Source organism: Linderina pennispora (assembly GCF_002104995.1).
Source record: "Linderina pennispora strain ATCC 12442 chromosome Unknown DL89scaffold_1, whole genome shotgun sequence".
Taxonomy (NCBI): Eukaryota; Fungi; Kickxellomycota; class Kickxellomycetes; order Kickxellales; family Kickxellaceae; genus Linderina; species Linderina pennispora.
The window spans coordinates 23,431-51,298 of NW_024468249.1; the positions used below are offsets into that span (position 1 = coordinate 23,431).

General features: G+C 52.4%; 13 protein-coding genes and 1 non-coding gene across 14 annotated transcripts; 5 read left to right on the forward strand and 9 right to left on the reverse strand.

Annotated features, from left to right (window-relative positions):
* Window positions 1–139: 139 nt before the first annotated feature.
* DL89DRAFT_263603 (concanavalin A-like lectin/glucanase) lies at window positions 140–1,509 on the reverse strand. Its single transcript, XM_040885900.1, has 2 exons — window positions 802–1,509; window positions 140–773 (listed from the first exon to the last, which is right to left on the reverse strand). Exons 1-2 carry the CDS (start codon window positions 1,249–1,251, stop codon window positions 450–452), a joined length of 774 nt encoding a protein of 257 aa, XP_040746756.1. The 5' UTR covers window positions 1,252–1,509; the 3' UTR covers window positions 140–449.
* Window positions 1,510–2,861: 1,352 nt separating this feature from the next.
* On the reverse strand, window positions 2,862–3,605 carry DL89DRAFT_369 (uncharacterized protein). The gene has a single exon (XM_040891582.1). The coding sequence runs from the start codon at window positions 3,426–3,428 to the stop codon at window positions 3,033–3,035; it is 396 nt and encodes a 131-aa protein (XP_040746757.1). The 5' UTR covers window positions 3,429–3,605; the 3' UTR covers window positions 2,862–3,032.
* Window positions 3,606–3,759: 154 nt separating this feature from the next.
* DL89DRAFT_t17 lies at window positions 3,760–3,830 on the reverse strand. Its single transcript has one exon. It is a non-coding gene; the product is annotated as a tRNA-Gly (tRNA).
* Window positions 3,831–6,752: 2,922 nt separating this feature from the next.
* On the reverse strand, window positions 6,753–7,946 carry DL89DRAFT_263604 (uncharacterized protein). Its single transcript, XM_040885901.1, has one exon. It carries the CDS (start codon window positions 7,926–7,928, stop codon window positions 7,125–7,127), a length of 804 nt encoding a protein of 267 aa, XP_040746758.1. The 5' UTR covers window positions 7,929–7,946; the 3' UTR covers window positions 6,753–7,124.
* A 1,402-nt stretch (window positions 7,947–9,348) lies between these two features.
* Window positions 9,349–10,322, reverse strand: DL89DRAFT_298609 (peptidase M22, glycoprotease; the record flags this gene model as incomplete). The annotated part of the gene is made up of 1 exon (XM_040890797.1): window positions 9,349–10,322. A coding segment is annotated over one exon (792 nt), but the record flags the coding sequence as incomplete, so codon positions are not given.
* A 207-nt stretch (window positions 10,323–10,529) lies between these two features.
* Window positions 10,530–12,048, forward strand: DL89DRAFT_263605 (cora-domain-containing protein). The gene is made up of 5 exons (XM_040885902.1): window positions 10,530–11,071; window positions 11,100–11,376; window positions 11,408–11,454; window positions 11,483–11,870; window positions 11,902–12,048. The coding sequence occupies exons 1-5, from the start codon at window positions 10,609–10,611 to the stop codon at window positions 12,011–12,013; spliced, it is 1,287 nt and encodes a 428-aa protein (XP_040746760.1). The 5' UTR covers window positions 10,530–10,608; the 3' UTR covers window positions 12,014–12,048.
* A 241-nt stretch (window positions 12,049–12,289) lies between these two features.
* Window positions 12,290–13,026, forward strand: DL89DRAFT_231218 (translation initiation factor eIF4e). Its single transcript, XM_040884912.1, has one exon. The coding sequence runs from the start codon at window positions 12,491–12,493 to the stop codon at window positions 12,995–12,997; it is 507 nt and encodes a 168-aa protein (XP_040746761.1). The 5' UTR covers window positions 12,290–12,490; the 3' UTR covers window positions 12,998–13,026.
* Window positions 13,027–13,219: 193 nt separating this feature from the next.
* DL89DRAFT_405 (uncharacterized protein) lies at window positions 13,220–14,382 on the reverse strand. Its single transcript, XM_040891633.1, has 2 exons — window positions 13,601–14,382; window positions 13,220–13,512 (listed from the first exon to the last, which is right to left on the reverse strand). The coding sequence occupies exons 1-2, from the start codon at window positions 14,103–14,105 to the stop codon at window positions 13,442–13,444; spliced, it is 576 nt and encodes a 191-aa protein (XP_040746762.1). The 5' UTR covers window positions 14,106–14,382; the 3' UTR covers window positions 13,220–13,441.
* A 1,059-nt stretch (window positions 14,383–15,441) lies between these two features.
* Window positions 15,442–16,834, reverse strand: DL89DRAFT_434 (uncharacterized protein). The gene is made up of 3 exons (XM_040891657.1): window positions 16,085–16,834; window positions 15,807–15,951; window positions 15,442–15,663 (listed from the first exon to the last, which is right to left on the reverse strand). The coding sequence occupies exons 1-3, from the start codon at window positions 16,739–16,741 to the stop codon at window positions 15,629–15,631; spliced, it is 837 nt and encodes a 278-aa protein (XP_040746763.1). The 5' UTR covers window positions 16,742–16,834; the 3' UTR covers window positions 15,442–15,628.
* DL89DRAFT_401 (uncharacterized protein) lies at window positions 16,835–17,542 on the reverse strand. Its single transcript, XM_040891628.1, has 2 exons — window positions 17,451–17,542; window positions 16,835–17,276 (listed from the first exon to the last, which is right to left on the reverse strand). The coding sequence occupies exon 2, from the start codon at window positions 17,264–17,266 to the stop codon at window positions 16,928–16,930; it is 339 nt and encodes a 112-aa protein (XP_040746764.1). The 5' UTR covers window positions 17,267–17,276; window positions 17,451–17,542; the 3' UTR covers window positions 16,835–16,927.
* Window positions 17,543–20,249: 2,707 nt separating this feature from the next.
* Window positions 20,250–21,119, forward strand: DL89DRAFT_253520 (uncharacterized protein; the record flags this gene model as incomplete). Its single annotated transcript, XM_040885189.1, has 1 exon — window positions 20,250–21,119. One exon carries the CDS (start codon window positions 20,250–20,252, stop codon window positions 21,117–21,119), a length of 870 nt encoding a protein of 289 aa, XP_040746765.1.
* A 579-nt stretch (window positions 21,120–21,698) lies between these two features.
* Window positions 21,699–22,306, reverse strand: DL89DRAFT_319341 (mitochondrial ATP synthase; the record flags this gene model as incomplete). Its single annotated transcript, XM_040891119.1, has 3 exons — window positions 21,699–21,818; window positions 21,898–21,933; window positions 21,959–22,306. 3 exons carry the CDS (start codon window positions 22,304–22,306, stop codon window positions 21,699–21,701), a joined length of 504 nt encoding a protein of 167 aa, XP_040746766.1.
* A 514-nt stretch (window positions 22,307–22,820) lies between these two features.
* DL89DRAFT_280158 (concanavalin A-like lectin/glucanase) lies at window positions 22,821–24,003 on the forward strand (the record flags this gene model as incomplete). Its single annotated transcript, XM_040889583.1, has 4 exons — window positions 22,821–23,014; window positions 23,052–23,154; window positions 23,211–23,710; window positions 23,749–24,003. The coding sequence occupies exons 1-4, from the start codon at window positions 22,880–22,882 to the stop codon at window positions 24,001–24,003; spliced, it is 993 nt and encodes a 330-aa protein (XP_040746767.1). The 5' UTR covers window positions 22,821–22,879.
* Window positions 24,004–25,780: 1,777 nt separating this feature from the next.
* On the forward strand, window positions 25,781–27,819 carry DL89DRAFT_263609 (uncharacterized protein). The gene is made up of 7 exons (XM_040885903.1): window positions 25,781–25,928; window positions 25,990–26,797; window positions 26,819–27,021; window positions 27,043–27,262; window positions 27,287–27,327; window positions 27,349–27,366; window positions 27,400–27,819. Exons 1-7 carry the CDS (start codon window positions 25,834–25,836, stop codon window positions 27,446–27,448), a joined length of 1,434 nt encoding a protein of 477 aa, XP_040746768.1. The 5' UTR covers window positions 25,781–25,833; the 3' UTR covers window positions 27,449–27,819.
* The last annotated feature ends 49 nt before the right edge of the window (window positions 27,820–27,868 follow it).

Below are 27,868 nucleotides of genomic sequence, written 5' to 3' on the forward strand. Positions count from 1 at the left end.
GAGTATACCTGGACTAGCCAAATTGAGTGATGACAGAAGATTGATTATATTACTGCACACTTCTCTTTTGTCCTAGGGCCGCAGCCTAGTATACCACATGCCATTGAACTAATGGCCTTTGACTCTTTGCGCAGACAAAAGCATTAGCCTTTTAGTTAAAAAAAATACACTTGTCTCACAGAATCTGCAAAGGCTGCTACTGGTCTCTGGCTGCAACCAATGAGTACATGAGCACCAAGAACCATGGATATACGGTATGTGATCGGTGAACTGATCTTTGGGTGCCGAGCTGCTCACTTTGTGGCCATTACACGGATCGACTGTAGAGCTGCCTTGGCTTTCTATGGCTCCGGCACCAAACAGGACCCTGATGCCAACGCCAAGCACAAAACTTTGCTGCTAGAATGGTTGTGTACAACTGAGATTGACGAAACGTGGAAAGCAGCTATCTAGCAGTATGGTGTGAACTTGAACCACTGCATTTCGGCAATAAATGGCCCCTTGCTCCAGTCGACAGTGCCAGCCCATCCGCCTTGCTTGGAGCCATCCCAAACACCCATGCGGGCACGGCTGGCATCGCTTGGGAATGGAACGCCATCGACGCGGTTCAGAGTGCGGACCAGCCAGTCGTCAATCCACCACTTTATAGTGTTCTGGGTCACCTCAATGGCATAGTTGTGGTATGTGGCCGACATGTCCTGCGGGACGTCCCCAGGCGTATGAAAGTACCAGGCATTGGGATCCACGCGCTGGCCTTTGGCAAAGTACATTGTCTGCACAGTCCGACGTGTCCTTTCCGACCCACTCGACATCGAGTTCATCGGCAGGCTCAGGCCCGGCCAACAGAATCGTCGACACCACACCACTTCCAGCGGCCATGCGCACCCGTGCCTCCATCTTGCCGTGCTTGAAGTCCCACGGGTAGATCATGGTCGTGCCACACTCGGGCGTCAGGCGCATGGCCACCGATGTGCCAGTCAGGTATGTGTTTTGCGGGCACCATGCCACGCTGAACTTGCTGAGCGCATCAGGCTTTGAGAAGTCGATGAAAGCGCTGTCGCAGGTGTAGCGTGTATCGCGTGTCTGCAATGACCGCACCGTCCTAGTGGTGTTGGCCATTTGTGCGTCTTTCATGCCCTGTAGCCCGCTTACACCGGCTGGGTGCCCACCAGAAAGATCCACCACCGAGGCTGTGGTGCCGATAGCAGATGCCACAAGTGTGGCGACGATTGACCTGCTTGTCACTTTCATATTAATAATAGAGCGCTGGTTGGTAAATGGATATGAAGGGTTAATAAACAAGAGGCTGGCGTTTACGGGCGTGAATGGCAAAATAGATGTCGCAGCGCAAAGGGCTTGATGTGTAAGAAGAGTCGAGAAGAGTGAATGACCTACTGTGCAAATCAGGAGGGCGGCAGCACGTCGGCATTATATACGCGCCGACACAGAGAAGCCAGCCCTTTTGGCCACCCAATCTGCCCACTACTGGAATGATGCGCTGGACCGCATGCAGCAAAAGAGAGGCTAAAATCGATAGCGTATGCTTGCACGCAGAACGGCGCCGGCCCTCTCCTGGCAATCGCACGCAAGAGTAGAGTATGCAGCATCGTGCATGTCCGAGACGGATACAATAGGGGAAGCCTGGGGAAACCGGCTTTGCGCCTAAAATAGAATGGTCCCTTCCAGTGTGGTCCCTATTTAGATCCTTCACGCGCTTGCTGTTCACTTGAAGGCTACTTTGGTGCGAGGACTTGACAGGATTACCAGAGAGCGGTGGGCAATCGTTGACCCCCATGTTTGTACTGATGACGGATGCAAACATAGAGCCAGCGCTGGCAAAGTGGCCTGGCCCTTAGGAACAGCAGTCGGCTGGAGGACTGGTGCACAACAACGTAGCTGGTGACAAATCAATCCGCAGGCCTGAAAATGGCCTGGCCGCATCCGCATCTCTCTGCACTCTACACTAATGCGACGGCATTCCCTTGTGGCTGACAAGGAACCCCGCGCGCGCTAATTCCGGACATGAATTCCCTATACCCCCTGTTCTAAAATAAGCCGGAATATTGCTAGCAGCCGCAGCACCACAGAGTAGCCATTGTTGCTGTCATGCATTTATTGCAACCCCCACCACATGGTCTAGCATGCAATAAAGCCGAGATTGAATCCTGTAGCTCTAAAGTAGCTGGCTGGAGCCGCTCCAGTACCCGGAGCACCGGCCGCTTCGGGCTTAGCAGATAATGCTGCCACTGTATTTCAAACACCATGTGCACCTCTGCACTACAAAACCTGCAACCTGACACCCACTTCTAAACACCTCGTATTATCAACAGTAGATTAAACACCCAAGTTCAGACTAGCACAAGTAGCAGCAATGTTGTGCGCTGCATGTAGATATCCACCACTAGATGGCATGGACAGCCGTTGGCGTGGTCAGGTTAATTGGCTTCAATGTTTAGCAACTGATCTCCCAAACATCACTGACATCACTGCTCGCTGTGGCAATGGAAAGGTGCGTGGAGTGTAGCGTGGAAGCTGAGGCAATGGGCATTCAGCAAGAGTCCGATGGCAAGCTATCATCAGTTGCAGGTTTTCGATGCGCTGTTTCTCCTTATTGCACATACGCTGTAATACCCTCGATGCAGGTCCGACTACATAGTTGGGTTCTCTGGTGCATAGCGGCAGGCATTTGATGATCCGGGTGGCGTCGCTCGCGGTCTGTGGCTGGGCTACTGCCACCAGTGCTTCCACCCCTTGATTTCGATTAATTAAGTGGCTACGCACAAAGCTTGCAACCCAGCAATGCCTGAAATTTAACAATTGCGGAAAACCCCTCTCAACAAATGCGCTGCTGCTGCCACAGCGCACAATCAGCCAATCAGGCGACGCAGCTATGCGCTAAGATCGGACCAATGGTGGGCTACCAGACCCCGTGCATGGCACATGTGACACGTCTCCCACAACTCACCACATTGGCAGCTGGGTATAAAGTGGCGACCGCGCCGGGAGAAGCGTAAAGAAACCTTACACTCCGTTCAAGCCATATGGCTTCGATCATTTTTTAGTAACATGTTCTTCATATAGTAACATATATGATTCGGGCTCCGGCCTGAAAAACCTATGTTCAGCAATTTTTTGCATGGGCATGCCAACATGCCAGATCCCTGCTTGCATATCTGGTGTTGGCGCGGGTGACCCTGGTATTGCACTACCTCCAGGCGACGCCCACCCTCTCCCACCCCCAAGTATATCAGAGAAAGCCGGAGAGTAACGCTATTATTGCATCTGTCTAGCTGTGCCTGTGTGTGCTGGCTGCGCCAAGTCACAGGCCTGCTCGCAGCTGTTGTATCGAGTAATACTAGTGCTCGACAATGCCAGGGCAGCAACCTGGTGGCAACAGCGTACACGACAGTTGGCATGCCTGGTAGCATATTTATTGCTTCACCGCTATTGAGCGAATATTTTTGCCATTTTCAAAGAATGTGACCAACCATGCTAAAACGCTTAATAGTCTGGGTTAAACCTACAACAGCCTAGATATTTCTCACAGCTATTAAAGCTGCGTATCACTAGTGTAGATGAAGTATGCCAATGCTGCTGTCAAGTACATTCGCTTAAAAGCTTTAAAAAATAATGCTACATTCTGAAAACAAGGGCACTAGGACGAATGCGCATCAGCACAGCAACTCCTGTCGTCCAGCAGGATTGATGATAGTACCAGGTGATAAAAAATACAACACTGCGAAAAGGGCAAAAGAGATGTGCGTTGACCGGGAATCGAACCCGGGACTAATGCTTGGAAGGCATCAATTATACCTCTTAACTATCAACGCGCCATATCCGAACCAGTCGAATCTTCGATAATGTGGGGTTTAAAAGGAATGAAGGAGAGGCTTGATCAGTGGGTCGATCACCAGCACTGTCTGGATCGGTCATGAAGGACATTGTAGTCGATGGTCTTGCTTGAATACAATATCCGTGAATAAACGGTAATAATGATGATAATACTAATAATAATGGTCGCGGGAAATTCAGATATCCTAGTGAAATAGTAAACTACCAAGCTCTTTTCTCTCGTTCGTGGAAATCTGCGAGGTAATCTACTACTTCGACAGTAACAGTCCTAACTATCTTTGGAAAACTAAATAGAAATATAACTCAGTGAACTGTTTCCTTAACGAGATCATATACTAAAAAGTAGACCATAAAACTTAATGTTGCTCACTGTTCGTGGCTGTATTTATACTCGTTCGGCGGGATGGACTTCGGCAAACGGAGTATGCTACTTGCTGCTATCGGCTGCCGGGCGACCACGGGACAGTGTTCCCGCATCCGTATAGACCCGATGTATACACATCAGAGGCCATCTGTTGGTGGACGTCGCGAGCCAGGTACATCGCCACGAATCCATTCGTGGGCGCCAACTCGACCGGCGATAGTCAGGGGCGGTCCGTCCTGATAGCGGAACAGCGGCATGTGACGAAGAAGAGAAGAGAAGTAAAAGAAAAAAGGAAGACAAATAAAACCCCTTGATGTGTAACCATTGTCGTGGTCCAACTGTGGACCGATTACGACATGACAATAGTCAAGTTTTTCAATTGTATGTGATTGAGAGATAGGAACTGATTAGTCAATCTGTAATTGCCCATAGGCATTTTGTTTGCCATGTTTCTCCAACTTTCGCATCGCCTTTAGTCCTATGCAGTGAACCAGCTGGTTTCATATGCAAAGGTGTAATAGGTGGGTCAATATATAGTACAATACTAAATAATTTAAAATTGGTTGTTAGAAATCTACTATGTAGTATATAGAGGTTATTTATAGTTACTAAACTAGGTAATATATATTTAAATCTTCTAAAACTTTATATTCTTTTATTATCTTTGCACTTCTACAAAACCCCTATCAGTATCCTAAAGAATTTCAGTTAATATGCAATTAATATGCTTCTACTAAGATAGAGGCTGGGTTATAAGAAATCAACTGAAATTTTTTAGGATACTGATAGGGGTTTTGTAGAAGTGCCCTTTCTTGCATTTTTGTTTATTTGTTAATCTAGTTGCTATTATCTTTTTGGCTTATACTAATTATTCTGGCTTTTGAAATATCTCTTAGTTACTAGTAAATACTTTATAATTTAGTAATTGGCTATTCTAATAAAAGTTTATTAGTTTCTCTAAATACTCTTAACTATGAATGGCCTCTATTAAGGTAAGAGATATCCCTTTATCTATTATATCTCTACCTTATTCTACATTTTCCTATCCTAGTATACTTTTAAGAGATATATACTAAACTGAGAGATCCCTAGCTACCTGAAGCCTTAAGTAATTACTAGTTAATTCCTATAGGTATATATTACAAAATCAAATATCCTATTTATCCAATATCATATTTATATAATCATCACAAATAATTATTACTTACCTACACTGCTATAGGGAATTTGGCTAGCATGCCCTTGGCTTCATGTTCTAAATTTGATCTCAGCTGCAACTCAGGTATGGCCATATATTAGAGACAAAACGGTACTGGATCACACAGCTTGCCTAACCAGAAGCTGCTAGGCACTTACTGCGACAATGGCAAAATGGATATTACTCTCCACTCATATCTGTACATCCTCAATTGTCTGGGGAGAAATCCAACACTAGACTTTAGTAATAGCTGCGGCTACTGGCAAAACATAATAACAGCATTTCATGGCATATGGCTGATGTATTGTCCCGATTTAAGATGCAACATCAAGGAAATACCAAGCATGTGGCAAAATCGTGGTATTATCAATAGGAGATCCTGCATTAAGACTCAATAGTGATGCAGGTACAGCTGCGAGACAAATATGGGGGGTTTATGGAAGGGTCATCGGTATAGCGACCGTTTGGCAATGCAGTCGTTGATGGTGTGGTCTTAGGACCTCGAGCAGACTTCGTAAACCTTTGATGCTGTACAGTTTACCCATGTGCTGAGACAATACTGGCAGCAAAGGACAACAACTATTACCTGTCTGCAGCACCGCAGTGCCCGTACCCTGACACAAATCGCAGCAATGTGCTGTCACGGACATATATCGACATGGTTTTCATCCAGTTCTACACCAATGGGTGGTGCGGCAACTCAATGTACATGCAGCAAACAGGATTGTGCAATTGTTATGCATGGGATTCTGCCTGGAATAGCCGTGGAATTTGCCAACACAAACACCAAGCTGTTTGTGGGCGCAACAGCAAGGTCGGGTGTAGGGGATCCAGCTAGCTATGTGGAGGCAAGGGCGTTTGGAAATGAGCTAAGGGAGGTCCAAGCAATGTATCCGGGGTCATTTAGGGGCGCAATGATTTGAGATGCAAGTTAGGCGCATGCGGCACACCCGAACTATGCTGCCAGTGCCAAGCAGGCAATGCAGAAAGGTGCAGGGTGTGGTGGAGGGCACTAGTGAGTTGATACGATCTCGAGTGTGCTGATGCAGTTATTTGGCTGCATGTTCTGGGAATACAATGCTCTCTTTTTCTATTCCTGGCATGACAACAACTACTGATATGTACATCAACTGCCAACAAATGTCTGGGCAGGTGGCCTCGGCCTGCCTCGGGTCACAGTATATAAAGCAAGGTCCTTGCGCTGAGCCATCGTGCTCCATACATAAAGACAGGCTGCTTCCAGCCTCTTCCGTTTTCGCCATGTTCAAATGCTTTAGCCTCAAGCCTGACCTCACGCAGGGATGCGACGTAGAGTCACCTCCGCCGTACGAGCCTTAAGATGCTTCAAATACATGTTAGAAATTAAACTGCACAATTTCGAATACAGTTACTTATGCCTCCAGCAGCTTCTTGACGGCAGCGCGGTTGACAGTACCATCAGCAAACGCCAGCTGGTTTTTGAGCGAGAAAGGCTCCGAAACCAGCTTGACTACAAAGCTATCGCCCAGCTCCGCAGCCCACGTAAAGCCCTTACTGGCAGCGACCTTGAGCAGCTCAGCGCGCACATACTCAGCACACCACGGGTAATCCTGGATTTGCTTCATCTTGTACGTCTTCTTCTTCATGTGGGCGACGCGGTACAGGGCCATCGGGCGTGGGTGCGCAACTACCGAGACCTTGCGCGACTTGGAATCAGCAAACACGCAGACATCAGGTAATCACGTTGGTTGACAGCAGCGTGCGCTCAAGCGGTTGGGCCAGGACCAGGCCAGAGGCAGCGTCCGACTTGGTAATGGTGCTCAGCGGGCCGATGATATCAAAGGTACCATTGGGGAGGATCTCGGCGGTAACAGGCAGCGTCAGCCAGCCGTCGTTGAGCGCAACCGGGTCCTCGTTCCACAGGGCCGCTGAGACGTTGGAGCCGCGGATCGCGACAGAGCCACGCGGGTTGGGCTTGTCCTCAACCGTGAAGGGGTTGGTGTCAATCAGCTTGATCTCGTTGCAGGCTAGCGGGGCGCCGACGTTGTGGTTCTCGATGGCCGACGCATAATCGTAGAACATTCCGGCGGTGGCTACACCGGCGGTCTGAGCAGTGCCAAACATGGGGATGACGTTGGCACCGTGCAGGGCGCGGAACCACTCGACATGCTTGGAGGGAACATCGGCGGACAGATACAGCAGGCGCAGCTTGCCACCGATCACATTGCGGTAGTGGCGGAGGTAGGCAAAGTCGGTAAAGTTGCGCTTAGGGCGCATGCCGCGCATCAGGGTGTCGACAACGGACTTGTAGCCGCGGTGGAACAGATTGGCCTCGAACTTGGGGTACTTTTCAATGTGCGAGTAGAAGAGCTGGAAGAAGTCGCTGGTGATGGTGGTGTTCATGTAGGTGAAGGTGGGCTTGAAAGGGTAGGCCTGGGTGGCAAACAGCTCGGCGTCAGTAGTCTCGCAGACGCAGATCGGGCAGCCGCTCAGCAGCGCAGTGTTGAGGAAGCTCAGGTTGGTTGGCTCGGCCATGGGCATGACAGACATGAACGAATCCTTGCTAGTCAGAGCCTTGTCAGCAGGCAGGTTAGCCAGAATGCCTGAAACAGCGCCAAGGGCGTTAGCGTGCGAAACAATTACGCCACGCAGCTTCGATGATTCGTCCTTCTCGTAGAGGACGTAGGCGGGGTCGGTGGGGGCAATGCTGACATCCTTGTCGAGGCCTTCGCCCTGCTGGAGCTCCTCGAACGACGCAACAGCGACTGCTGAGCGCACGGCCTCGGCCTCGTCGGATCCATCGAGCTCACCGAGCACCACAGCGTGGGCCAGCGAGGTGCCAGCGAGCAGACCACCGAGCTTGAGCGCAAGCTCCGTAGACGTAACCAGCACCTGGGCCTTTGAGTGAGCAATAACCGCAGCGATGTTCTCGGGCGTCTCCTCGACATACACAGGCACAGCAACGACACCAGCCTCCAAACACGCCTGGTACGCAACAAGGAACTCGGCCGAGCCCTTCAGAGCAATAACTGCCGCCGCCTTGCCTCCGTTTGCCTTGGATCATGCGCTGAAGACCGCCGGCAAAGGCGCCAATATGGGCGGCGACCTCGTCGACAGCGACCTTGGCGATCTTGGACTCCGACTCGAAAAACAGTACCGCATCAGGATTAGGCCGAGGGTCGCACGGCACGAATTGCGTCACGAAGGTTCTCGAATTCCGATGAGGGACTCGACAGAAGGTTGGTCCCTTCGGGCGTGCGCTTTGAGCGGTAGACAGCACTCTCGTGCGATGACTCGCGCACCTTGCTGACCGACGACTGCTCGGCCAGCTGCAGCGGATGGATGTCGGGCTGGTTTGCCTGGGGAGAAAAATAGTAACCGTAGACGATCGCGGCCACGGCGGCCACGGCGGTCAGAAACAGAACAGCGGGGTCAACTGGGAGAGACATTATAGTTTGCTTACAGGCTATATGGGAGAATAGGGATTAAAGAGAGGAGAGGCGGAGAGAAGTGTAGGAACTAGCAAGGGGGTTTATCAATGGTGCTCTGCATCCTGGGATCAGGGCCGCCCCGCCTGGCCTTTATAGCACGCGGGCCGGGCGGGCAGGCCCTTCTTCTCTTGGGTTCGGCTGGCGATGCAGCCTTGGCGGCAGTCTTGCAGAGCGCTGTGTGCGCGCCATTGGCTGCCCATGGAAATGAGCCCACCCCGGCGCCCGGGCCTTTTCGCGGAAGGGGCGCGCATTCGCAGGATTGGCGCTGCTTTCCAGCATAGATGAGGCAAATCAGCCCACGGACGATCCACCAGTCTCTGGCTATCAGTGATGAATGTATTTGCAGAACCGCGTGTTAGAAGCTGCTGTCCCGCTGCCGGTAGCCCATGCGCTTCAGGTCCTCGAGCGGCCAGCGCTGGATAAAGTCAATCGTGTATGGGATCCAGCAGGCCTCGCTGCAGGCGCTCCATGCCGGCCCAGGCAATCATAACGCCATTATCTGTGCACAGTCCGCGGTGGCGGGCAGACCAGGGCAACGCCATTCAGAGCTGCCAGCTCCTGCAGGCTGCTGCGGATGACCAGGTTGCTGGCAACGCCGCCGCTGGCCACCAGCGCCGTCAGCGGCACGCCCATTTCCTTTGCGCGCTTAAACGCCAGCGCGGTCTTCTTCACCAAGTGGCGTGCTGCTGTGGACTGGAAGGCTGCTGCGACGTCGGCCTGGTCCTGGCGCTTGGCAGGGATCAAATTCGCGCGTGTCCTTCATCCGCCGGATGCGTGTTTTGAGCCCCGAGAAGCTAAAGTCGGGCGATGTTGATGTGCCCGACTTGTCCATGGGCACTGGCAGCGGGAACCGGCTCGGCTCGCCTTCGCGCGCCAGCAGCTCGAGAGCTGGGCCAGGTCCGCCGCCGTCCTGTGCATCGATCCAGGGGATGCCCAGATCCCGGGCAACCTTGTCGAAGGCTTCGCCGATGCTGTCGTCGCGGGTAGTACCGATCTGTGTGTACTCGTTCACGTCGTGAACAACGATACTCAGCGTGTGGCCGCCGCTGATCAGCAGGCACAGGTAGGGGAATTGCAGGGACGAGCCCATCCGGGCCATCAGAGCATGGGCCTCCATGTGGTGCACACCCACCAGGGGCTTGCCGTGGACTGCCGCCAGTGTTTTCCCAGCCGCCACGCAGACCGCCAGGCTGGCTGGCAGTCCTGGGCCGCGGGTCACAGCGATGGCATCGAGATCAGCGATAGTCAGACTGGCTTTTTCGAGCGTGGTGCGCACGACATGGGCATGTGCTTGAGATGACTGTTGGCTGCCAGGCCAGGCACAATACCGCCGTGCTGTTCGTGGAACCGCGTACTGGTGCTGGTTGGTTTCGGATAGGATTTGGCCGTCGCTGGTGACGATCGCTGCGGCGGTGTCATCGCACGGACGATTCAAGCCCGAGGATCCGCAGCGGACGGGTCGACAGGCGTCGTGCGTGCGTGCTAAATGCCAGGCGCTGCAGTCGGGTGCGAAGCATGGCTGAATTGGCTTAGGAAATGAGAAGCAGGCTGTGCAATGCTAGAGTAAGCGGGTTGCATATCGGTAAGCAAGAGTGAGATTGCAACCCAACCATTTTTCTTTAGCCCTTATGCTTCGCCGCAGACCCAGAAGTCGCCTGCTTGTCTCTGCAATTCGTTCCTGCTACAATTTCAACTTCCCACCCCCTTTCGCTATTCAATTCACGATGAACACACTGCTCTGGAAAACGCTGGCGCCGGCCCGGTCGCTGTCAAAAGCACAGGAGCTCTTGATAACAAATGGCATTAACCGCAAGGTGTTTGCTGCATCGCCTCGGCGCTTTTCGGCCATGGCCTGTCAGCCAGCTCACAGCCCCGCTCAGCAACAGCAGCAGCAGAGGCTGCACCGCCGGTACATGTCATTCAACATGTTTGATCTACTGCCAGACCTCGAGCGCTTGAAGACGAAAAGGTCGCGGAAGCTGGAGGCAGCCGTGGGCAAGGGCAAGGTGCGACCCGATTTTCTGTCTGGTTTTGAGCATCTGACAAAGCCGCTGGGCGACAACCAGCCCAAGAAGCCGAAGCCAGAGACATTCGTGGCCAAGGAGCCGGTTCGCGTTGATCCGAACCAGCAAACGCCAGAGCTGACGCTGCGGTGCACGGAGCTGGACAAGGAGGGTAATGTGACAGGTGCGTGCGGGTGAGTTCCAGAAGTCAGAGCTGTGCGCGCAACATGGCCTGCAGCCGCGCGACCTGCGCAAAATCGACAGCAAGTTCGTCAACCAGATGCCAGCAATCCTGGTGCGCCGCCATGCAATCCTTGTCAACCTGCTGCACATCCGCGCCCTGATCGAGGCCGACCGGGTCGTGCTCTTCGATTCGATCGGCTCCGCCAGCAACTACAACCAGAGCATGCTTGTCTACGAGCTGCAGGAGCGGCTACGCAGCAGCCAAGGCGCTCTGGCGGCCGACGGCGAGTCGCAGCAGCCATTCGAGTTCCGCGCACTAGGAAGCAATGTTGATCAGCGTAGTCAATTCGCTGCAGAGCGACGAGGAGGTGCTGGTGAATCTTGGTCCAAAATCTACTGGCATATTTGGAAGAAAGCGTTGACCGCTCGAAGCTGCGTGAACTGCTGCAGTACTCGAAGAAGCTGTCACGCTTCGAGCAGAAGGCGCTGAATATCAGAGATGCGATCGAGGAGGTGCTGGAGCAGGACGAGGATCTGGCCGCCATGTATCTGACCCAAAAGATCAATGGCGACACGCGCGCTGTCACTGACCACGATGAGGTCGAGCTGATGATGGAGACGTATCTGAAGCAGGTTGAGGAGATTGTCAACCACGTCGAATCTGTGTCCTCACATGTGCGCACCACTGAGGATGTTGTCAACATCATCCTCGACTCGCAGCGAAACAGTCTGCTGCTGCTGGAGATCAGGCTGACCATTCTGACCGTCGGCCTGAGCACCGGTACGTTCCTGTCGGGCCTGTTTGGCATGAACCTGGTCAATACACTAGAGAAGCAGCCCGACGGCCTTTTACTTTGTGTCGGGCGTCGCCTTTACGTCCATCGTCACCCTGACCGTCATTGGCCTGCGGGCCATGCGCAAGGTGTTGCGAAAGATAAACTAGAACATTTTGTAGAATAAATTACGCTGGGCCTGCCGGCTCGCCATTCCAGAGAAACCGAGCCGTGATATTTCTACGCTTGTGAGCAGCGCTTGAAATTTTTCTTAGCTAAACGCCTTTTTTTTTTTTCTTCCTTTGCCTTTTCAATTTCCAACCTAATTCATCTCTACACCTCCCTGTACTCAAATCAGCACCCAGACTTTCTCTATAGAGGCGGGCGAAAAACAACAAAACCACAGTTCTCTCATTTCAACACAGGACATGTACGCAGCACCAACCAAAGCGCCCGCGGCCACGACGAAGACACGCGATGCGACGAATTACTCGGCCACGCCGGCCGCCTCCCAGACAAAGCTCGTGCAGTACAAGCGCGACAAGCCCGCGCAGCCCGCGACGGCGCCGTCTGTGTGGGGCACCGAGTCGCGGTTATTCCCGGCCGACGGCCAACATCCGCTGCGCTCGGCGTGGGCTTTCTGGTTCATGCACCGCGCGCCCGGCGAGAAAATCACCGACTACGAGTCGGCCATGATCCGCCTGGCTAGTTTCGGCACTGTCGAAGGGTTCTGGGGCGTGTACAGTCATCTTCTGCGTCCGAACCAGGTCCCGACGATCACTGATTATCATCTGTTCCGGGACTCTGTGCGGCCTGTGTGGGAAGACCCGGCGAACATGAATGGCGGCAAGTGGATGATCCGCTTGAGGAAGGGGCTGGCAACGCGTCTGTGGGAGCGCCTGGCAATGGCTGTTGTCGGCGATGTCTTTGATGTGGGCGACGAGGTCTGCGGTATCGTGCTGTCTATAAGGAATTCGGAGGACATTCTGTCGTTGTGGAATCGCACTGCTGTCGACGCCAAAACCAATGTGCATATTCGCGATATCATTAAGCAGGTCCTCGAGGTCCCTGCAGAAACCATCATGGAGTACAAGGCACATAACGATTCACTCAAGGACAACTCTAGTTTTCGCAACACCGATGTCTACAAATAGGCGCCAAATAAAATGATGGTTGAACATTCTTGTGTATTTTGGAGGTTGAAAAGATGTGAAGAAAAATGGAAACACGGATAGAAAAAGTATTAGAGCCAAGAAAAGGTGAAAAGAAGGAGGGATGAAGAGGGATTGCAGTCTCGCGCTTGGAGGAAGAAAAGGGGGAGATGCTGTAGATAACTAGAAGCGAGGTCGGGTGCTGGGGTTGTTTGTCGCAACCATGAGAAATATAAAGAATCGTGATATATGAAACCGATAATTACACATATGGCACTCGGTGATGGTTACGTACAACATACTGAATGCCGGTACGCAAGTAACCGTATCTCGCCATTCGGTCTTCCTCGGGGCTCGAACGTTGAGATTTTCGCCGGCGCCGAATAAAGTATCAATGGTAGAAATAATAATGACACACGGGAGCCTTCGGATGGAGCCGCTGCAGATCTAGGGCATGAACATGCTGAGCTGCGTGTTTGGGACCACATGGACCGTGAACGACGTTTCGAGGCGGCACACTACACAATTGCGGGGAGCCTCAGTTAGCGACAAGACATTCAGAATGCATCCACTGGCTCAGGCACATAGATTCCCTCTCCTGCTTACCTTCTTTGCCTTGGTAGTAGCTGGCAACCACGTTGATGTTGCAGTCAACAGCATCGGATGGGGGAATCCCACGCAGCGAGTTGCTCTCCCAGCGGAGCCACGCAGGCAGCCACGGCGAATGAAAGTACACCTTTGGCGCTCTGACCTGAGGGTCCCAGATCGTCGGGGTCCACTCGTACGGCACGCCGATGACGGCCTTGGGCGGCGGGCTCGCAATCCGCCTCACAAACTCCTTGAACCACCAGCTGTTCCGCGAGATCTTTTTCGCCTCGACGTTCCACACGTGGTGGCCCTTGCTCTTGGCTTTCTTGCCGTCTTCGTTGAACCGCGAGATGTACCTTTGCTGGTGTAGGTAGTTGCGCAGCTGCTGTTTGCTCACCACCTGCTCTGTCATTCCGGCCTCGCGCTCGATGAACTCGCGGTATGCGTTCGAGAATGCCTGGATCCGGAACCGGAACGTGCGGTACTCGGTGCATTGCTCCAGCTTCTCCAGCTTCTTGGCCATCTGCGTTTGATGACTACAGATCGATGATGGAGCGGATATTAGTAGATCGTGTGCAAGCCGACTATAATCAGAGTGCTATAGCTGCTCTGAGGAAAACAGCGGATCGCAGCGGGTTATGTACGCATGGATTGAAGCACCTTAGCGCGAATGCAGGTGAATGTGAGCGTGCATACCGGCCAAAGCCCAATGGCAGTCCGCATAATGAGCGCGACCGGCGTTCACAGGATTGGCTGGAAGAAAGATTGAGAGAAAGGGCGAGGAAAAAAAGCGGCCGCCATGTAAAGCGAGGCGGCATTGGATACACAACGTGCGAGCACCATGCAAGCCCCTTGCTTGCTTGCACATCAAACAGAGCAACACCATTTTCTCAGCTCGGCGCTCAGCGAGATCTACTCCAATTAATAGCCCCACCTCACTGAGAACCTGATGGTTGCGGCAGGTTAAATGGCACAAATAATTGCGTACATACATGAATGCATAAAACGATCATGTATCGCCAAATATGCATCCATGTATAAGCCCTGGATGGGAGAGACAGTGGAGGCAAGCGCAACAGCACTGGGAGCAGCCGGGTGCAAAAAAAGAAAACCTGCTGCAATCTCGCTCGTCCTAAATATTGCATGACGACGCAAACACAGGTCGACAGTTCTCAACTGCATATGGAAAGACCGACTGGCGTTTCTCATAGGCGGAAAATCCGCTCCTGGTCAATCCTTCACAATATGCGGCCCTGAGCAACCCATGTTTGCTAGAAACCCCGCAGACACCTCGAGGTAAGCACAGAAAGCAGGTTTGCGAGTGTTGGGTAATAGAAGGGGGAAGCTGACAACATTCGACATGTACCGGCAGCACTCAGGCTCGCAAAAGCGTGTAGCGCGAAAAAAAAAAAAAAGGAAAACAGATCCACACTACCCCCACCCGTCAGCTAGACACGCAATCCGCTAAAAATAGACGGGCGCGATGAGGCATGGCTGAATGCGCCCGGATGCAGCCAAATGCACGAGGCAGGAGCAGCAAATACGCAGAATGAATCCCCAGAAAGCACGTCCTCAGGGGTTGGGCTGCAATGGGAATAATCCGTTTCCTCCATGGGAATGGGTTGGAGGAATATGGTGAGGTAGGGGTCATGTAGTGAGGCGCAAGACCCATGTGGAGGGAAGGGAGGTTAATGCAAATCCAGGCTCAGCGCCATCGTTATTGTTTGTGTGATTGGCCGGCCATGTGTGGGAAAATCCTGGCTGGCAAAGTTTTCCCTTCAAAACAAGGTAGGAAGCCAGTCAGACCGCAAGCGGTAGCAAGGTCAAGGCGGGATTTTGGAATGACGGGTCATTACCGGTGAGTGTGCGTGTGAAAAGCAAGATTTGGAAGTTGGGGCACGAGGATGGAAATGGAGCACATAGAGCGGCAGAGCGTCATTGGGCCGCATAGGGCAGGTTTTTTGGGCGAGTGCTGTGCGGAGCAAACAGACGCACAGGAGGGCTGTTAAACGGTTGGCATGTGAGAGCTCAGCCGGCAGCACAAACTTACATTGATTCTCCTTCCGAATCGACCGTGATGTCTACAATGAAGCAGCAGGGTGTTTTTGGTTGTCCAGTCAGCACTAGCGGATCCAGCACATAATACAGGCTGGAAATGTTGCACCATTTCCATATCCATCCAGGGGAATCCAAATATGGAAGAGTTTCTCGGCAAGTCACTTACTGTTGGAGCAGATCTGTTCTAGATACTTCATAAACAACTCGTCCAGCCGAGATACCAGGTCCAGGTCCAGCGTCTGTTCCGTGGGCGAGGCCGAGCTGGCCTCAAGAATCGAGGGACCGCCGACCATGTAGCTCTGCGTGTAATCCTACATATCGACCAAGAGGGACCAGTGCATTCGTGAGAACACGGCTGAGGCGAGACATGTCGGTGAATGCGAACCAAAAATTGGGGAGCAGCATATCCCCCAAACGCACCCTGCTGCTTTCAAATGCTCTTACCTCCAGATAGTCTGGCATTGGCTGCTCGCTGGCGACAGACTGCATGTCCATGGCTGAGAACTTGATGTCAGGAATGCCACCCTGGTGTTCCATCCCAACGCTGATCCCCAGACGGCCGGCGGTGCCCGTATTCGGAATAGGGATCGTGTGCGCGGCAGCCGCGGCAGCCACTGCAGCGGCGACCTGTGCGACGGACTGCTGCCCACTCGGGAGATGTGCACCTGTGGAAGCGTGGATCCCCGGGTAGCTGCCCTGGCGCATTGTATTAGGAAGCCCCATTCCGGACATCTGACCACTGGCGCTGACCGGATGGAAATAGTGCTGCTGGGGGTTGTACTGCTGCATTGGGGCCAGTCCGGACTGCGATGGCTGGCGGAAGCGGTCCATATGCATTGGTGCAATGGGCTTGGGCAGGCTCGAGGGCTGCTGGTGCTGCATGTGCTGGTGCTGCTGGCTGGGCACTGCCATGTACCGCATCTGGCCATCCAGCTGCCCGTGCATCTGGTACTGGTGACTGGCCGCAGGTGCCAATGCATGCTGCGCGATTGGGCTGACGCTCGTGCTGCTTGCAAGGGCGGCGGTTACTGTCATTGAGCGATCAGCTGACGACATTGGCTGCTGGTAGAGCAGCATGCTGTAGTCGGGGCTGGTGAACATTTGGGCTCTGGCCCAGCAATGTAAACGGCTGCTGCAGATGCGGGGTCGATACCGAGTTGGCTGTGGACACGGTTGTCACAGGATGCGGGGGTGGAGATGGAGGCTGAAATGGCTGGCAGCACTGCAGGCTGGCATGACGGGATGGTCATCAAGGCGCGCGAATTGGCTACTGCCATGGCTACAGCGTCAGCAGGCGAGCTTGCCGCAGTAACTGCCGAATGAATCGATCCCACTTGCTGTTGCTGGCTGTGCTGCGACTGCGGACTGCGGCTGCTCAGCTGACAGCATGCCTGCGCTCTCGGCACGTTGCTGCTCGTGCACATATTGTTGCGAGGCCGAGTATGCCGGCTGTGAGTAGTGGTATGGGTATGACAGCGACGGATTCGCCATTGCCAGGGTAGTTGCCGAGTAATGCGGCAGTGGGGGCTGGCTAATCGGCAGCGGCGAAGTAGTGGCTGACTGTGAAGTGTGCCACCATCGGTGCGTGGTGGCCGCTGGGGCTAGTGCTGGCGGTAGGGATTTCATTATCAATAGCCTACAGAAGCACAAGTGTCGCGTGGGTCGGCGTGGGTTAGTTGCTGAATTCCGAGGTAAAAGGCAAAGAATATGCCGATGCATGTGCACGAGCAATACGGAGTTTTTCACAGTCATATGAAACAGACGCTTGCAACGGAAAACAGCGCCATTGATAAGGAGAATCAGTACCTACCTTTGAATCAGTGCGTCGCCGCTTGGCCTGAGGCATTTCAGGAGTCATTGGGGGTTCCTATCAGGTACCAAAAGAGTATTAGCATAAAAAGTCGCGGCGAAAAGACATGGAGCTGAGGATGGAGTACTAAAAAACAAAAAAGAGGCAGGTTTGTTTGTTTGTCGCAATCCGGAGGCGACAAAAAACATTCCAGTCCAAGCGCAGTAGCAACAAGGGGAGAGCGAGAAAAAAGCGTACCTTTGTCTGGTTTTGCGACAAGCGATTGCACAGAGTCACGATTGCGCGGTTAGCTTCTTCGAGTTGGTAGAGTGTAGCTTGCTGGTCACCTCGCATGCTTAGCGATCTGGCTGTTTGAATCTTCTGCAGTATGCTACTATAGAAGCCGAAGAGGATGTCAGCACACACCTGTGATTAGACGAAATGGCTGGATCGCGTGTGTAATTCTAATGTGCGGTACTGTACCTGTCAAACAGCTCTAGCTGGTTCATAGCGCAAGGAACGCAGGAGGGAGGGGGACTGATGCAGCTAGAAGCAAATAGTAGACAAAACAGGGGCGCTAGGGGACGGGCTGTAAAAGAGAAGGGGGAGGGATGGTGTAGAAAAGAGGAATAGAATGGCTGTGGAGGATGGATGTAAGGACCACAGCTCCCAGGTTTGGGGATGTGGTGTTTATAATGTTAGTGAATAAGTGATATGGACGGAAGGAAGAAGGAAGATGGTAATAGACAAAAAGGGCCCGAATGTAGTAGTGCTCGCAGGGGAGGGGGTGTTATAAATTATAGATTGACTTAGGGAAGCGAGGGATTTAGGAATGGACTCGAGTACTTTTTTGGTGGTCGATCATGGAAAAGCAAACGAGATAAACGCAGAAACTGGAGACTGTGCTAAAACCGGGTGTTGTACGAAATAGATGTTCCGAAGGACACGAATGTCTGTCTTTATGCCCCTGGTATAATGTGTGGACTGTGGCTCAGCCTGGCGTGGTTTGCTATAAACAGACAAAGTCCCTTACAGCTGGCGATTTGGTATTTCCGATGGAGTTAAAAAGAGTAGGAGGCAAGGAGCGAGGGGGATGGGGACTTGGGAGAGCGAAGAGGGAAGGAGAAGAAAACTAGCTGGAAAATTGATGGGCAATGCAGGCGTGTTTAAAAAGGGCCAACTCGGAAAAAAACGCACATCGATAGCGGCGGCCGTACAAAAGGACAGAAAATACATGGTGAGAAGGCCGGACGGAGGTTTCGGCTCTTGGAATCCTTTACGTGACAGAGGGGGCGGGTGCATGCGGGTGGATGCGACCCACCCCCCAAAAAGCAATTTCTAAAAATTGCTTGCGTCGCTTCGCTTTGGCCCTTGCGTATTTTCATAGAATGCCGGAGCGCTATTTGGCTAAACGCTCCTAGCACAGAATGCGGTTTTTTAGGGACGCTATTTTTTTGCTATTCCATCTGGACAGCCTCGCCTTCTTTTTGGCTGTGGCACAAACTGTCCAAGCGCTGGGCGATTCTAGCCCGACAATGGATACGCCGGGGCTGCTCGGCAATGAAATCGACGCTTTGGCGATAATGACCTAAAAAGCGCGCTTCTTTGCCGTGCCTCATCCGCCCCAATGGTTTTATTTGTTGATGGTTTTGTTGTCGACGTTTCATGTCGAAAGGCAGAATTGTTTTCTTGCCTCGCTCTCTGTTGCCACGATCACTTTAAAAAAAGCTTGCTTGCCTAGGACCTGTGGCCAACCAACGGTGGTCTTGTAGGCACCGGCAGCCTAAACAATCACATGTGCTATTTTCGCACTTGTCCTTGGGCTTGACAAGAGTGCGTCTGGGCCATTATATACGCCATCCTTGTGTTTATATTTTCTTGTCCTTCCCTTCCGCCACGGAAAATGAATGCCGTTTTCGACGCAAGCTGAGCGCTCCGAACTATGCCAGAAATTGCTCCACGCAAAGGAGGATTTTTCGCAGGCAATATGTGCTTGCATGCCTGCACTTCGTCGAGTTTCCCTTTGTCTCGTAATAATTGTGCTTGTGATGATGCAGACTGCCGGCGAAATTTACTTCATCAGCCTTGCGCGTCTTTTTGCGGATTGACAACCAAAACAATAAAACTGAGCTGTTCCATGAACCCTGAAAGTGCAAAGCTTGTGCGGTTTGTTCATCGAATCCCGCACTGCACTGCGCTGCGCTGCACTGCGATACTCGGCTCTGCGCCCTCCACCCCAAAAGCAGCAGGACGAACCCGCACCACAATAAGCACATGCGTTATCGTGCACCGGGCAAACCCCATCCATTCTACATGATTATCAGAGCCCATACACGCAGGTGCGTGATGTGTGCTCCCGGCGAACAAGGCACATGGCATGCATAGCTGTATGTGAAGCAATCACAGAACGGCAAGAAAAGTGGGGAATTCCAAGCAATAATTGGCCGTGTAATCGGCCGGGATAGCAGGGCAAGTCGCTGCAGCTCGGACATTCTGTACACGGGCTGCATTGCCCACGACGAAGAAAACAAAGGGAACTGGCCGACCTCGTGTTCGCCAAACACTAGCAGCTGCTACTCCGAAAAATACTCCATGCTTGCATGCTGGGCAGGTTTGTTGACAGGCGCCTGCAAAGGCAGCGCTCGCGGCTCCTTTCCTTGTTGCGCCGATCGGGGTGGAGCCATAAAAGCAAATCAGCGCTGAGCAAGAACCAATCTTGCTTTACGTCCCCGCCCAAACTTGGCGGTCACCGCCAGCCTGTGTGCCATTGTTTAGTGTAATTCGCTTTTTTTTCTCACCACTCCATTTTCGTTACGTGCTATGCCGATCCACAATGTCGTCGCCGAATGCGTCGCGGACGCCCTGCGTGCATTGCCAAAAGCGTCCTTCCAAATCCGCGTAATCCAGACTGCGGATCATCCGGTCTCATCGCTGACGCCGCAGAAACATCACACGTCGCATTTCTACTCGACCACCGCCTTCGGGCGCCGCATACTGGTAATCGTCAGCCAGAACGGCACAATGGTCGCGGCGCTGGAGGCCCACGAGTTCACCACAGTGGTGGCGGAGGTCACGCCGCCCAGCACGTCGGTCAGTGTCGATGCATGCATCGAAAAGCTCGACACATCCGGGGCGCAGTCCGAGCGCATGCCGCTAGCGCGCGCGCTGGTGGCTGGATACACGGCCTCACTCCGGCGCTACATGGGGGTGGGCATGCGGCCGCACATAACATTGTCGCTGTTTGCCCGAGCGCAGCCCGAGTATTTGTTTGCCCGATCGCAGCACAACACGGCCAAACGGATTCTCGGCGACCTCGACCTAATAAAGTGGTGGATGCGGACGCTGCAGTTTGCCATCACATGCACGCCCAGCCACACAGCCGTGGCTCATTGCATTGTGCCTGGCCTGGACGCAAGCGAAGCGCCGTGGTTCCGCCAGTTTGCCAATCAGCAGCCGGCATGGCGCTGGGGTTCTCGGCACCCGCTCGAGGCACGTGCACACGACTGCGTAGCGCAGTTCCCCGACGACCCAATGACGCGCCTGCTGGCCCAGGACCACTCCGATACATGGACTGTCCAGATGCTGCTGGACATGCTGGCCGTCGGCGAGGAGTGCGGGGCAGGCCGGCCGCGCAGCCTACTTCTCAGTGCAACTCGAGGACCTGCCAAATGGCGGCAGCCCGGATGCTGACCAGGGGACGCTCTCGTTCGACTGACTTCGATCGCACCCTCGCTGCGCTGTTTGACCAGCGAGATGGACTTCTCGAACACGGAGGCTGCACATGCGTCGACCAAAAAGTTCTTTGATTTTGTTGGACGAAAACAACCTCGATGTTGCAGGCGCCGTCGTGGTCGAGTCCCAGGGAACAACACATGTGGGCCCGGCTCCTCCAGCTCCTGCAGCACACGCGGCCCCGCCTGTAAACGACCTCACCATGGTCATCCGCAAGAAGCGCAAGGTGGCCCAATAGGCCAAATGTTTGTTCGGCCATTTTGCTCCCATTGTCCTCTCCAGAGATAACGCACTGCCTGCAGGTTTGTTTTATCTGCGGTGAACTGCAGGCCAAATACATATATTGCGGATATGCATGTGCGTCATACACACATCTGCCATTTAGTACCCACCACCACACTATTTTGCTGTGTTTACGTGGCCAAATTTTCGACCGCTCACGCCAGCCAGCCTGCTCAAAATGTAGTCTTCCAGCTTTGTTAAACCTGATAACAAACGTACGGGGGAAATGAAAAGAGATAGATAAAGCGGTTTGGCTTAGAGAAGCGACAGGTTCGGGAACCTCTCGTCGTAGCCCTCGACAGTGAACTGGCCCTTCTTGACCATCTCCTCCGTGCGCTGGACAACCTCGGGCTTGGCCTTGACGACATCGTCGACCTACACACATGCAAGCATTTAGTACACACGCCTCTCCAGCATCCTTGGTCATCTGACTCTCCTCGCATCTGCAACTTACCGTGAGCTGGGTGATCGGGCGGGCGGTCTCGATGTTCTTGACAGGTCTCGCTCAGGTCCACCAGGTTGGCCTCGGTCTCCTTGACGTACAGCTCCGCCGACGCAACAGCCTTGGCCTCGAACGCCGCAATGGTCTTGAGCTGCTCAGCAAGGTCGACCTTGGCCACCTTCTGCGCGTTGGCAAGCTTCTCCAGCTTGTCGACGATCTCCTTGTTCTTCAGCACGCTGCGGTAGTGCGCAAAGTCCACGGGGCGGTCAGCCTCCTTCAGCACCGTGAGCTGGCGCTCGGCCTCCTCGTACGCCTTGCGGAACGATCCAAGAGACTTGGTGATCTCGGTGTGCTTCGACAGAACAGAGCTGACCACGGGCCAGTTGATCGAGGTAAGGAACTTGCGACCGGCAACAGACATTTTCTTTCTGATTCTACAGCTTGGAGGTACAGTTTAGAAGCGGGGGTGTGCCATTCGCTGATTGCAGAAATCTCCTTATCTTTCCCTATGCGCTGTCCATCCACGCTTTGCGGTGAGAGGAGACCAGCGCTTGCGTTGAATCCGAACGGCCAAAACTTACCTAGAATAAAGAGGGAAAGGGGTGTAGCCAACTAGAAATGAAGTAGGAAACTACAAAATCAACGAATTGAAGAAAAAGAAAGAGTGGAAAAATCGAGGCCTCGAATTGAGCTCCCACCACTCTTTGCAAATTCGACAGCTTGGCTCCTCCAGCGCTCTCTGCGCCGCGCCTGAAGCCGCTACAGCATTTTGGCAAATAAGCCGTCACAGCCTGCCGACTTTTCACCTTATCAGCCTCGAAAATCCCGCAATAAAATCCGCTGTGATCCAGGGCCGGTAATCGCAATTAGCAGCCGAGTGGTATAGTATTGCCTTGCCTGCACATATCCTACATGGCCTCGCTGCTCCTCGCCTCGCCCCACTTTGCTTCATGGTGACTTGTATATAGCTGCTTTTCTGCATTCTTTATCAATAATGCGCTTGCTGACAGCCCTTTGCTCGTACGGACTGCTTGTTGCCACAGCCAGGGCAGCGGGCCTTGGCCAGTGCCTGAACGACATCTTTTTCGGCATGGATGGCGACCACAAGCGGCGTCTTGGCCCCACAGCGGTATGGCCTCTCCAAATTCTCCAACCTGCGTTTCCAGGAGCTTTTACCACGTGCGGAAGACGATGACGACGCACTGGAAATTGTCATTTCTGCGGGCAGCGGCATGATTAATTTGTCGAGTCTGCTTGCTGGTGGCACTGGTAGCAATAGCGGGGGTGGCAGCAGTGCCTCACCTCCACATTCAACCACCACCTAGTGCCAATGCTGTTACATCGGGAAAGCCATCGCAGACAACCACTTCGTCGACGTCAAGACAATCATCAAAGACATCTTCATCGGAAGCACCCGAATCGAACTGGCGCCGCACAGCAGCCAAATGCCAGCGAAATTGGAATAAACTGGTCTGCTTCTGCCTCGACGCAGCCTAACACCCGGTACACATGCACCAGCCAGTTCATTGACTTTTCCAAGGACGACTCGCTGAAGTACTTTGACCAGGAATGGTGCCCACAGAATGCCTACCAGACAGGCGACACGGTTACATGGCGCTTAACCGAGGAGTGTGGAACAACGATGGTGTACCCATGGGACTTCCATTACGGTAGAATAGAGGGGCAGATCCGGATTGGCGCTGGTAGCGGTGTCGTCACAACTATGCTTTTGATGGGTCCAGCGCCTGCAGATGAAATCGATTTCGAGTGGGTGGGCAAGGATGTCAACAGTGTGCAGACTACATTTTATGTGCAGTCACAGCGTGTGAGACAGATGTCGAATGCCAACATAATAGTTGGCAGCATCGAAGTGATTTGAGCAAATCGTTCCATAACTATACCATTGAGTTGACTGAGAATAGCGTCAAGTGGTATGTTGACGGCAAACTCGCTGACAGTTGGGATAAAACCAACCGGCCATTTCCAACCGAGGCCAGCCGCATGCGCATGGGCATTTGGGATGGCACACAGACGAGTGGATGGGCTGGCCCGATTGATTGGAGTAATGGGCCGTTCACAGCCGAAATCAGGTCGTTTAATTTTATTCCTTATTGCTAATATACAGTGCTACTGTTGAGCTTGCTCCATATATGCAGTGATGAAAGGAATGGCATCTGTATCTCCCACATCGATTCGCGGATGCTTACCAATGAGTGCTGTCCCACTCTGATGCCTCACACACTGGTGCTAATATATAGCTAGACCATTTGGGAGAGCTCCGTTCTGCTCGTTTGGTAGCTATAAAACGCCAGATATTCCATATCATCCACCAAGATTACACTCCATCACTAAATGGTACATCGCTCTACACCAATGCTACCACAGATTGTATACTGGTAGATTCAGCATTTTATTTATATACTTGTCGCATTTGTTCACCCGCCTCACCAACATCTCTGGCTGGGGTGGGTAAACAGCTCTTAATGGAAAGTTGCTGTTGCAATGGGTGTCCGACGAATTCTCAGCATTGGTCAAGCTGGGAAATAAAATTAGTCAGAGACGAAGTTGTTGGTGTTGGAATGAATACGGCATCGTTTGTCTGGTTGGCGTTTATGTTGTTGGATATACAGCGTATTCTCGCTGAAGTTGGCGTGGTCAGATACGCAATCAAATCCACTATCGAAGCAAGCTCACAAACGGGAAGCCCCAGCTCCAGCTGCCATATCTGCCATATCCGTACTGGCGCTTGGTCAGGAATGGCGCAGCTGAAGCCGCAATTGACGCCGTCGCAACCGGTAGGACAAAAGGAATGGTTGACTCAAGCCACATCATTGCTCACAGCTGGAAATACTACGACAGAGGTCACTCCCGGGAAACCAAAGCTGGTTGCATATCCAGGATACCAATACCAGGCACCATAGAACTGGCGACAGGTAAGCTCAGGCCGAGGAGCGGCTGTAGTGCTGGCAGATGGCGCAAGTGCGGCCAGAGCAACAAGAATGGCGACAGAGATAGAGGTGGTAGTCATTTTGAAATTGTCTTGGAATATATTGGTTAAATAGTTGCTGACGCTATTTGGTTGGGTTGCCGAGTATGTGTTTGTTGCCAGTATTTGACACTTCTCTTATAGTCTAACTGAATGCTCATGCATAAAGGTGATGCTTAAATCATTTTGCGATACATCTTTAGATATAAACTCTTGGCAGTATTTCTAGAATAGTTGCTAATCTCTGGGTATACAGCCTTCTAATCTACATCACAATTGAGGTCCAAGACGCACCCTGTTCCTATGCAGTAGTGGAGAGCCTATATAATACCTTGTCGTGCAGGTAGTAGCTATGCCACATCCATTCGTTATGCATTCAGTTCCCTGTGCTATCCAGTTGCGAATGCATGTTTGGAACTATCTAGTGACTATAATAGGCACAAATTTTTTCTTCAGGTACCAAGCAGAAATATATTCGACTTTAGTGTGCAGCAAATCCCAGTGGTAGCTTTGACTGTTAACTTTTGGCACTCGAAAACTCTAAACCCGGAACATCGTGAATGCACAATTTCGCAGCTCATGCACAGAATTGCCGAGAGTGAACTCAGCATGTCGGCTTTTGGTACACTATACTGCAACGGCATGCAGCACATCAATTGCGAGCCCCACCTTGTCATCAGAGGAACCAAGTGCAATCCCTTGCACCCCCTTACCCTGCGCGCTGCCATATACCAAGGCGGAACTACAGGCTAGTGCTGCGTACTTGTGACTTGCATAGGAACCACCCCGACCCGCACGTTCTGCTTGCTTCAATGGAGGAATGTCCCATGACCTAGCCCGCATACCAAGCACAGGTATTCCAGCAAATGGCACTCGTCTGTTGCTCGAAATATGCGAACTGTGCTTCTGCTTTTGCAAACCCCGCACTTTTATCTGAATATTACTACTTTGACGACCTTTATATGGCCCTCACAGTTACCAGCATTAACGGTATTATCGGCGCAGATACATTGTCAAGAATTCTGCAGATCTTGTGCGATGGGCTCTTAGACCGAGGGTCAGCTATTGGAAGGCTTTCGGAACGCGTTGGTTTTTGGTGCAGTGTGTCGGCGGTGGAGGTTGTGTCTAAACCCGCTGCTGTCCCGAGTGGCATTTGTTGCTGCTGAGACACAAAAGTGCTATACACATATGGGTGGTACTGCGCACCCAAGCCATGTTCAGGTTTCTGGTCTAGGAAAACATAGTTGGTCGTCCAATATCCCTTACATACTGCACAACACCATGGCCGAGTGCACAGTAGAGCTCAGAATTATCGGCGACAGCTGCTCACCAGTATCAAGTGTGCTTGGGATTCTGGAGCAGACTGGATTTAGCAGAGGCAGGTGGGAAAATTTGCATGCGCTGACGTTCATGGGGTCGTTCTACGACAGCCCAGACATGCAGATCAGATCTGAGGAACCGATCTGTGAATACATAACCAAAGTCGCAAGCGGTATCACCGAGATTGATTTTGGAGACAGTACTGGGAACGACCTGTTCGTTGGCCTGCGTGAGCTGGTTCAGCAGTCCTACGCACCGAAACTGCACTCTCTTTCGCTGCATAGCTGGTCCCCTATCCAGAGCATCACTGCTTTCTCCAAAAGCCTATCTAAAATTGATGTCGATTCGCTCATATTAAACTATGCACCCCGACAGCCCCTGTTTCCATCAAGCCAGCTAACATATCTAAAGATCCGAAACTTTAACCGGGATCCTGTCTGGGATTACTTTGATGCCGATGCCCAGGGTGCCATACACTTCACGAATCTGAGGAAACTCGATATCCAATATGAGGACGGCACACCCAAGAAGCAGCTCGTTTCTGTGGATGGTTTAAATATTCAGTTTCCTAGCCTCATGGTCCTGCGCGTGGAGAACTCGGCAAAGGTGTATTCTGACTTTTACCAGTTGTTCCAAAACTCCCCTATTAGGATTTTGCAGTGCATCGACGGGCCCGTGCAGCTAGGCTCCATCGATCCTCAGGTAATCCGGTCGGCCGACAGAATCAGCATGGTTGTCACCAAGAATGGCGCTGGCATCGCTAGTGATGCCTTCCAGCGGGTTGTGTCGGTGAGGTCGCCAATCTCTGTAGCACGACTAAGTATTAATGCGTCGCTAGCGAACTTCACAAGGGTCATGGAGTGGCCGAATCTTCGGTATCTGTTCTTGACACTCGACCGGATCCGGCTTGTTGAGTTCCAAGCGTTGCTGGCCAGACTTCCACGGCTGTGGCACCTTGGCCTATGGTGCGAGTCGCGGCGGCCGTTTGCCTACAGGTCCACATTCTTGAATGCGTCGATAACAGCGCGGTCGAAGATGTTCAGCAGCAGCATCCAGGAGCTCACGCTCGGTGTTACGTATCGATGGATTATGAAGGACTATATGCTGCTGGAGCGGTTTGCGCAAAGGTTGCCCTCGTTGCTGAAGCTAAGGGTCAGCAAAGAGAACCTTCCCATGTTTGCCAACTTTATTGGCCATCCAGGGACCAGGGTCGTGGTTGAGTGTTTGGAGCATTATGATGAGTGCATAGAGTGCTAATAAATGCTCGTTCAGCCATGCCAAATAGGTGTATATGAATGCATGTGCAGATGCTAACATGGCGGTTGCTCATAAGGGGCTGCAGGCTGTTGTGCAAGTGGTGGGTTGCTGGCAAAAGTAGGCGTGGTTCTTGAAGATTCCTGGTATCAAGAGTGTCGAGGATTCCAATCAAAGGATTGGTGGTGCCACTGACAAGTCCCACGAAAATGGCCACTCAGCATTGCCTGCAAAAAGCTACTGGCAATAGTTCTTTGCTGCCAATGGCGAATTTGGAAAATGTGTCCATTATGTTGGCGTTCGGTCCAGTGTCCAAATAGGACCCCCTGCCAAAGACACCAAAACGGATGTGATGAGACAATTCCACAAGTAAAACATCAATACATATAATGGTTAATGAAAATAAAGTGATGAATGAAATGG

What these genes read in the sequence shown, in the direction of transcription:
- DL89DRAFT_231218 (XM_040884912.1), top strand. Translation starts at nt 12,491, where the DNA reads ATGCACCGCGCGCCCGGCGAGAAAATCACCGACTACGAGTCGGCCATG.
- DL89DRAFT_263605 (XM_040885902.1), top strand. Translation starts at nt 10,609, where the DNA reads ATGAACACACTGCTCTGGAAAACGCTGGCGCCGGCCCGGTCGCTGTCA. An exon ending in CAAGGAGGGTAATGTGACAG is followed by an intron (nt 11,072 to 11,099) that starts GTGCGTGCGGGT and finishes TCCAGAAGTCAG; the next exon opens with AGCTGTGCGCGCAACATGGC. An exon ending in GGAGGTGCTGGTGAATCTTG is followed by an intron (nt 11,455 to 11,482) that starts GTCCAAAATCTA and finishes CATATTTGGAAG; the next exon opens with AAAGCGTTGACCGCTCGAAG.
- DL89DRAFT_369 (XM_040891582.1), bottom strand. Translation starts at nt 3,428, where the DNA reads ATGCTACCAGGCATGCCAACTGTCGTGTACGCTGTTGCCACCAGGTTG.
- DL89DRAFT_263609 (XM_040885903.1), top strand. Translation starts at nt 25,834, where the DNA reads ATGGCCCTCACAGTTACCAGCATTAACGGTATTATCGGCGCAGATACA. An exon ending in GATGGGCTCTTAGACCGAGG is followed by an intron (nt 25,929 to 25,989) that starts GTCAGCTATTGG and finishes TCGGCGGTGGAG; the next exon opens with GTTGTGTCTAAACCCGCTGC. An exon ending in TCCAGGAGCTCACGCTCGGT is followed by an intron (nt 27,263 to 27,286) that starts GTTACGTATCGA and finishes TGGATTATGAAG; the next exon opens with GACTATATGCTGCTGGAGCG.
- DL89DRAFT_401 (XM_040891628.1), bottom strand. Translation starts at nt 17,266, where the DNA reads ATGAAATCCCTACCGCCAGCACTAGCCCCAGCGGCCACCACGCACCGA.
- DL89DRAFT_263603 (XM_040885900.1), bottom strand. Translation starts at nt 1,251, where the DNA reads ATGAAAGTGACAAGCAGGTCAATCGTCGCCACACTTGTGGCATCTGCT. An exon ending in ATGAACTCGATGTCGAGTGG is followed by an intron (nt 774 to 801) that starts GTCGGAAAGGAC and finishes CGGACTGTGCAG; the next exon opens with ACAATGTACTTTGCCAAAGG.
- DL89DRAFT_434 (XM_040891657.1), bottom strand. Translation starts at nt 16,741, where the DNA reads ATGTTCACCAGCCCCGACTACAGCATGCTGCTCTACCAGCAGCCAATG. An exon ending in CAATGCCAGACTATCTGGAG is followed by an intron (nt 15,952 to 16,084) that starts GTAAGAGCATTT and finishes GTCGATATGTAG; the next exon opens with GATTACACGCAGAGCTACAT. An exon ending in AGAACAGATCTGCTCCAACA is followed by an intron (nt 15,664 to 15,806) that starts GTAAGTGACTTG and finishes GCTTCATTGTAG; the next exon opens with ACATCACGGTCGATTCGGAA.
- DL89DRAFT_263604 (XM_040885901.1), bottom strand. Translation starts at nt 7,928, where the DNA reads ATGGCCGAGCCAACCAACCTGAGCTTCCTCAACACTGCGCTGCTGAGC.
- DL89DRAFT_405 (XM_040891633.1), bottom strand. Translation starts at nt 14,105, where the DNA reads ATGGCCAAGAAGCTGGAGAAGCTGGAGCAATGCACCGAGTACCGCACG. An exon ending in CTACTACCAAGGCAAAGAAG is followed by an intron (nt 13,513 to 13,600) that starts GTAAGCAGGAGA and finishes GCAATTGTGTAG; the next exon opens with TGTGCCGCCTCGAAACGTCG.